General features: G+C 33.8%; 1 protein-coding gene across 1 annotated transcript; it reads left to right on the top strand.

The window, feature by feature from the left end:
• The first annotated feature begins 1,893 nt into the window (after window positions 1-1,893).
• DEL1 (DP-E2F-like 1) lies at window positions 1,894-7,112 on the top strand. Its single transcript, XM_086433468.1, is given in 12 exon segments — window positions 1,894-2,178; window positions 2,266-2,333; window positions 2,434-2,486; window positions 2,588-2,665; window positions 2,759-2,815; window positions 2,908-3,019; window positions 3,612-3,679; window positions 4,305-4,377; window positions 4,488-4,549; window positions 5,026-5,183; window positions 5,185-5,387; window positions 6,808-7,112. Coding segments are annotated over 12 exon segments (1,125 nt in total). The 5' UTR covers window positions 1,894-2,065; the 3' UTR covers window positions 6,888-7,112.
• The last annotated feature ends 672 nt before the right edge of the window (window positions 7,113-7,784 follow it).

Below are 7,784 nucleotides of genomic sequence, written 5' to 3'. Positions count from 1 at the left end.
AGTTTTTAGCAGCTTACCATAATAATAATAATAATAATAAAAGCTTATAATGCATTAAGGTGAAATCATGCTAAATTGATAAATTAAAACTTGGTGATAGAGTGGGGAACTCATCATAATATAAACCATGTGTCATCTTCTTTTAAAAAAATAGATTGTTGATTGTTAATTTGATGAAAAATGTACTCGTCGTGGGATGTAAAAAACATATTTGACTCTTAACATTAACATTCTTGATTGATAGTTCATGGATTCCTCTAATCAATAAGAAGAAGAAAAAAAAATTGAAAATTAAGTTGACTTTTTTTATCATTAAAACATTGTGGGGATGTCATACTCGTAACCTTTTTCATTATTTTTTTTCAATTTTTTTTATTTTTGAACAACAAGTGAATTAGTGGTTAGTATTAGTCGACGAGGGAAATTAGCAAGGTGGCACCTTCCACTGTTTTATGTCAAGTGTTAAAGGTCTATTTTGAGATCTAATTTACGAATTCAATCTTCTTTATTTTCGAAAGGAATGGTTAGATCGAAAAAAAAAAGATGATATATACATATATATTATATAATAAAACATAATGGTTGACCCCAATCTCTTTATCCCTCACATAAAAAGTGGTTGAGATTTAAGTATTCTATGAATCTCGATGACAACTTTTACTTACTTCGCTTTCTTCTTTTAAATTTTTTCACTAATATCCCTTTTTAAATTTTATTACATTTTCTCTTCTACTCCTTTTCAAAAGAACCCTCAAACATTAATATTATATATTTTTTCTCCTCCCCTCTTTTTTTAATAATATCCTTCTAACTTTATTATTTTCATTTTTACTTCCTTAATCCTAAAGAGGATGCTTGTGAATCTTGGCAATAACAATTAATGTTTTCCAAAATTTCTAAGATTAGTGAATCTCTTCGGGTTGCTAGGGTCTCCCGTTAGATCACCACTTCCTTCACTTGAGTTGGTAAGATTATAGGACAAAAAAATAAAAATAATGAAGAAGATGACTAGAAAATGATAAGGTGTGTCTTTATTCTTTGTTAAGGTGCACATTATGTCAATGGAAAGTTCTCTTAAAAATTGCAATTCTTACATACTAAAGCCTAGGGGTTGCAACTTGGGCAAGTTAACCCGAACTCAAATTGATGGATGGACGAGTTTGGGGCGAGTTATGCAGAAGATCAATTGAGTTTGGGCTAGAATATCTCAACCCAAACTCAATTCGGATTGAGGGTTTGTGCAACCCAACTCAACTCAAACCTGGTGTTATATATTAACGTATAAATATTTTATTTATTTTTAGTTATCTCTTTTTAAATATATTTGTAAAATTTTGAAAAAATATATATTTATTTATTTTTTGTTGTACAATAATACATATTTTTCAAGATGCAAATCCCAATCCGTTGAAAGTTACTTAACTTGGGTTATCCTAAGCTCAACCCGATTTTAGAGACTCAATCACAGATTGAGCTCGGGGTTAATGAACTCAAGCCCGATGGCCAGGTTGAGGGTTCTATAACTTGGGTTGAGTCGGGATTACCCTCCAACCCGATCAATTTGCAGCCCTACTAAAATCACTTCTATTACCACCCAACTTTTGCTAACGCCACACCAACCGTGTGCAATACTTAGGTGAATTATATTGGAATTGTTATGATATTAGCAAAAGTTGGTGTGGCAATAGCATCTAGCTTTTAAAATTCAAACAAATTCCAGTGAGGACACGTTGGTTATTTTAAATATAGGCGCGCTAAATCTCATTTTGAATTCTCGCGGTCAGTTGAAAACCCTTCTCTTCAATAGAGAGAGTCCCGCAGCCATAAAGATTCGACCCGAACCGATTTTAAATTCCGAACCCGCCAAGTTGTCAACTCTTTCACTCCGTAAATCGTCTTCTCTCTCTCTCTATCATCTTTTCCCTCCCAAACTCTCTCTCTCTCTTTGTTCGATCTACGCAATTGAAGAACATTTGTGAACTGTTGTAGATCACAGAAGAAACGAATAAATTATATTTTTACGTTGTTTTGGTTTGATCTACAGTTCAAGAAGGATTTGAACCAGATGGATGGATCGATCGAGAAGATATCTCCGTATTTGGTTTCGATTCAAGAATCTGGAACCAAACATCATTCCTATAGCAGGAAAGAGAAATCATTAGGGCTTTTGTGCACCAAGTAATCGATTTTCCTTTATGTCTTCGCTTTATTTGAATAAATATTTATCTATTTCTCTAAAAAATTTATCTACTTTGATTGGTTCAGTTTCCTGAGCTTGTACAATCGAGATGGCATCGAATCAATTGGATTGGATGACGCTGCAAGCCGTTTAGGTCTTGATACCTTGTCTTTAATCCATATTTGCTTTCCAAGTTTTTTCTGTCAAAAGTTTGATTCGTCAATTGTGATTTTTGTAACAATCTTGAGGTGCAGGAGTCGAGAGGCGGCGGATCTATGACATTGTTAATGTATTGGAAAGCGTTGGCGTAAGATCTCTGATTTTTTTTTTCTCATTCCCTCTTTGATCTACTTTTGTTTTTGAAGCAGAAAATCTTAGCTTTTTAGGTCTTTGATTTGCTTCTTTCAGGTTCTTGCAAGAAAAGCAAAGAATCGGTACTCTTGGATAGGTTTTGGTGGAATTCCCAAGGCTTTAAATGAGCTTAAGGTGATCAAATATTTGGGATTTTTCTCTGATTTTAAGAGATTTGAGAGTAAATGATTTAAAAAGTTTGCCCTAATTTTTAATCTGCTCGTGTAGGAAGAAGCTTTGAAAGAAAACAGCTTCAATATCTTCGATGCTGGCAACTATTCCAAAGTGGGTTAATTAGGGTTTGTTAAGCTGCTTTCTTTATAATTCTCCATTTGTTATCTAATAATTTTTAAGAGTTTATCTCCCATTAAATTCAGGTTTTGGATGAAAATAAAGATGTAAGATCATTTGATCCAAACATTGCTACTAAGCAAGACAAACCAAACCCTAGCTCTGTTCTCCCTAAATCTTCATCTTCATCCAAAGTAGGTAATTTCCCTTTTCTTTCCTTTGATTTTCCATACCAGAATGCATGCACAATTTTTTAGTTTTTTGGGATTGGTAAGTCTTATTTTAATGAGATCTATAACTTGGTGATGGCTGGAAATGAAGCCAGGTTTACCGTATCATCACCCATAGACTTTACCAACTATGGCTAAACCCTAGCCTAACAACCCAAAATCCAAAATCTTAGCCTAATCCACCGCCCTTTCTCTCTGCAATTTCAGTGGAGAAGTTGAAGGATGGTCTGCAATTTTAATGGAGAAATTGAAGGATGGTTTTAAATCTCGGACAAGACTAAAGATTTCGACGGGATTTTCAAAATCATGGCCAAGATGACTTGGATCTCAGATGAGCCACTGTGATGAGTAGGTCACAGTGGGAATCTTGCTCGGATTCCTCTGAGCCTGAGTCATCTTGGTCTTGTCTGATATTTAAAACTATGCTACACTCCCACCAAACTTAAACTTAATTCAGAATTTTTTTGTTGAGAAAAAGGAGAACCAAGCGGATAGACTGAGTGTACTATGTTGAATTTAGACTAGTTTTTATTAATTTGGTTTTGATGCTTGTTGTGCAGACAATAGAAGGGAGAAATCCCTTGGGCTTCTTACACAGAATTTCATCAAGCTCTTCCTCTGCAGTAACGTAAGCTGTTGAGATTATATGACTGTTTATCATCATCACCACCACCACATGCACCATCATATATGAATCCTGTCCTTCGTTCAATTGTGTCTAAAGGCATGGTTTTAAATCCCGTCTGAGACCGAGATGATTCGCCCAGGTCATCTTGGTAAGTCCATGAACGAGACAGACATACATGGCATCTCACAAATGCAAAATCTCGCAAGACAAACAAGATGACTCGAACAATATTTTGAAAATCTCGTCCAAGTCAGTAAAACTAGTTCAGGTCAACTGGGATTTTCTATATTTTAAATAAAACAATTATTTTTTTAACATTTAAATATTTATTATTATCCATATAGAATATGATTTTATTACTCAACATCTTCTAATCTACCTTATTTTCTACACTGAATTTATAATTATTTTCATATAAATATTTATAAATAAATAATAGTAAACTGAGTTAAATGGCTTGTCTCGTCTATGAGCGAGACGAGATGTCAAACTGAGTTTTGAAACCAATGGTCTAAAGCCATGTTTATGTTTATTTATGTTCATGCATTTTGTTATTTCTTATGGCTTCATTTAATTTATTCTTTTCAGTTTAATATCTCCAATTAATTCTTCTACTTTTGTTCAGTCTTATCTGATCTCCCTAGATGAAGCATCAAAGATCTTGCTTGGCGACACTCACAATTCGTCACAGATGCAAAGTAATCAAAGTTCCCATTTTTCATACTTATCCTTAGTTATTCATACAAATAAATAAAAGCAACACTTTTAACTCCATTACTGATACTCTCTTCATAAGATAACTCTGCAGCAAAAGTGAGACGATTATATGACATTGCAAATGTGCTGTCTTCCATTAATCTCATTGAGAAGGTAAGAAAATTCCAACCTATCAGATAAAGAAGCATGAACAGAAACCCATATAAAAGTATTGGTAAATTACCATTTCGTGAGCTGTATGACGAAATTTTGATTCCGGCTCATTGTTCATTTTAATTCCCAAAACATGAAGAAGCGAGATCATAGGTATTTCGAAGTGATGGTATGAAGTAGCGAGATTGCTGATATTCATTTGAAAAGTGACAATCTCGCTGGTTTATAAAGCGGGATCTTGCTAAAAAGTTACGAACTTGCGAGATCGTCACTTTTCAAATAAATATCAGTGATCTCGCTAACTTATCTTAGCAAGATCGTCACTTTGAAATACCTGTGATCTCGCTCCTCATGTCTTGGGAGTTAAAATGAACAATAAGCTGGAATCGGAATATTGTCTAAAGTTGATCACTTTTTGGGAAATTTCTCTAAAAAGTATTTTAATGATCCTCAATTTTGAATTTTCTCATTTACAGACCCATCACCCAGAGAACAGAAAGCCTGCGTTCCGATGGTTGGCATTTGATGGAAGACCCGAGAATAAATCTTCGAGGTCTTTGGATTTGAAGAAAAGGGTATTTGGAACTGAAATTACAAACACTGAGTTTAAGAGGAATAAGCCGGTTTCTTTGAACTGACGGAAAATCGAACCAGAAGATGAAATGTGAGGATTTAACAAATGGTATTGACCAACAGCAGTCGAAACAGAACTCCAAATTTGTTTTTGGCCCTTTCAGTCCTGTAGGTTTGCCTAAAGTTAGTGACACTCTGAAGAACGATAAGGTTAAGGACTGGGATAGCTTTGCATCTTCATATCGTCCACAATATCAAAACGAAGGTATTTCTATAGGCTTAAACTTGCAGATTACTTAAGTGTTCAAATATTGCTATATTTTGGTGCTATGGCTTTGCAGCACTGTGCGATCCACCTGGGATTGTGCCTTTGACAGCATGGTTTTAAATCTCGTCCAAGTTGTCTTGGTATCGTCCACCAACGAGATGAGTTGACAAGTTGTCTCAAAGACTTGGTTTGTTCTAATTCTAAAGCATTTTTTTAAATCTCGTTTGGGATAGACTCAAATAAATCGGATATTTTTTCCAAGACGACTCAGTCTCGTTCATGGATGACACAAGACGTCAAAACGAGTTTTTAAAACCATGTTTGATAGTAGATTGGACTGTGCTGCAATAGCCTTAGCACCATTTGTGTGGTCTACTGTTTATTTCATTGCAAAAGAACACTACTCTATTGATATACGATGTTATCTGGTGATGATTGATTGGTGACTCTCCAATCAAAGGTAGTGAAATTTGTTGACTATCTTTGGTTTGAGAGGTTCAAACATGATCTGATCAAAATCAGATTCATTCTACTCTTATTTTGGAAATGATTGGGTAGAGTAGGTTTTGATCCAACTTGATGAAAGAAGTACTTATTGGGTTTGGTTGATTTGAATCCTTGTTGAATGTGACATCTGGAATTGAATATCATATCCAATCAAAACTTTTGAACTATTCTTCTTCTTCTTCTTCTTCTTCTTCCTTGTCTTCAAGTTTATCAATGCTGATCTAGCAGATCAAGTAAGCTAAAAGATTTAGAATGTGGTTTCAAATGAAAGGAATGTCATGGTCAAGGAAAAAACCAAAACATACAACGATACAAAAATAAAACATTCCAAAGTATTCAGAATTTTTTAAAAATATTCTTGAAATATTTATAAAATTAATATTTTAATGATAAATAATGTAACCAATGACCATACATATTAATGGTTACGAAATAACTCTTTCAAGTATCTATCGTTATAGCACATTTTTCATATTAATACTCATTGGACATCTATATGATGTGACTACACTACTTTAGATTCATTCATATACTATATGCAAAATTATCAACTTAATTATAATTTGTTATACTATAAGTATAAGTTAAAGATATTTTACATCTGGAATTGAAACCATATCTGATTTGACAACTTATTGGATCAAATCCTTAACATACTGAAATATTTGAATCTGAATCCATTCTGCTAAATGTAATGGTATTTAGCAAAATAAATTAAAAAAAAAAAAAAATTAAAAACAACAATTTTAGCTCTTTTTTGTTATTTGTAATGGTAATAAAACTATGATTTTTAAGACAAAATTCTAAAATACTTCAATATCTTTCATAAACACTTGGAAATGAATGAGTAGCCATGAAACAAAATGGAGATTTTGTTTTTAATTATTTTTTCTTCTGATGGTTGTGGCAGCATTAAGCGATCTCTTTGCTCATTATATGGAGGCTTGGAAGTCTTGGTACGTTGAAGTAGCTGGTAATCAACCACAATGACTCTCCCTCTCTCTAACCAAGTACACATTACAAAGAAAAGTCATAATTTTTGTTGAGTTTTGGTTTCTTCAATTTCATGGTCAAAGATGAGATGGCTTTGTGTTGTTTTGTATGTTCTCTATACACCACTGCAATAGCCATCCATATCTTCAGCCATAACATTTAATGTCTTAACTTATGCCCTTAATTTAACTATTTAATGGTCAAAGAGTTGTTTACATGTGCTATCTACTGTGTTCTTTATTATTATTATTTTTTTAACCCTTATATTTTGCCTTGTATGATTTTATTTTAGTTGACATTGATTGAGAATGTCTACAAATTGTAGGTTAGGGTTGGCATTACTTGGTCAGTTTTATGAAATATAATCTTGAATTGATCCCAACACCTGTAATTGTATCATGTGATAAATGGTAATATAACGTAGGAAATTAAGAAATAACCCCAGTTATGTAGCCCAAGGTACTGGATTTGGTTTACAACAGAAGCTTCTTTGAGTCTTGGGGCAGTAATATTTGTTTCTACCACAAAGTGCCTGAGATGTGCAAGTTGATTGCTTCTCGGTTATTGACCATTAAACACAGGGAAGGATTGATTCAGGAAGTGTTTGGTGACTAAGGGTCTGTGATCATTGTGGTGGTGAAGTTATAGTGTTGAATATGGGTTAGCACAAATGCAGTCTCAGCTTTACATCATCAGCTAAGAGGCTATCAAGAATAGGTTAGAATTGTCTTGAAATGAGAGATTCTATTGGCACACTAACTTTTGCCACCCCAATTCATGTGTAAATCACACATCTTGGGGTTGCAGTAGCAAAAAGTTGGTGTGCCAAAAGAGTTTCTCATTTGAAATTGATTCGCTCTCTCCTGTGCCTTGCAGGTTTTTTAACAGAAGCAG

This window comes from Akebia trifoliata, chromosome 3 (genome assembly GCF_017979445.1).
Source record: "Akebia trifoliata isolate Shusen 1 chromosome 3, ASM1797944v1, whole genome shotgun sequence".
In the NCBI taxonomy this organism is placed as follows: Eukaryota; Viridiplantae; Streptophyta; class Magnoliopsida; order Ranunculales; family Lardizabalaceae; genus Akebia; species Akebia trifoliata.
This window is presented reverse-complemented; position numbering and strand designations above follow the sequence as displayed.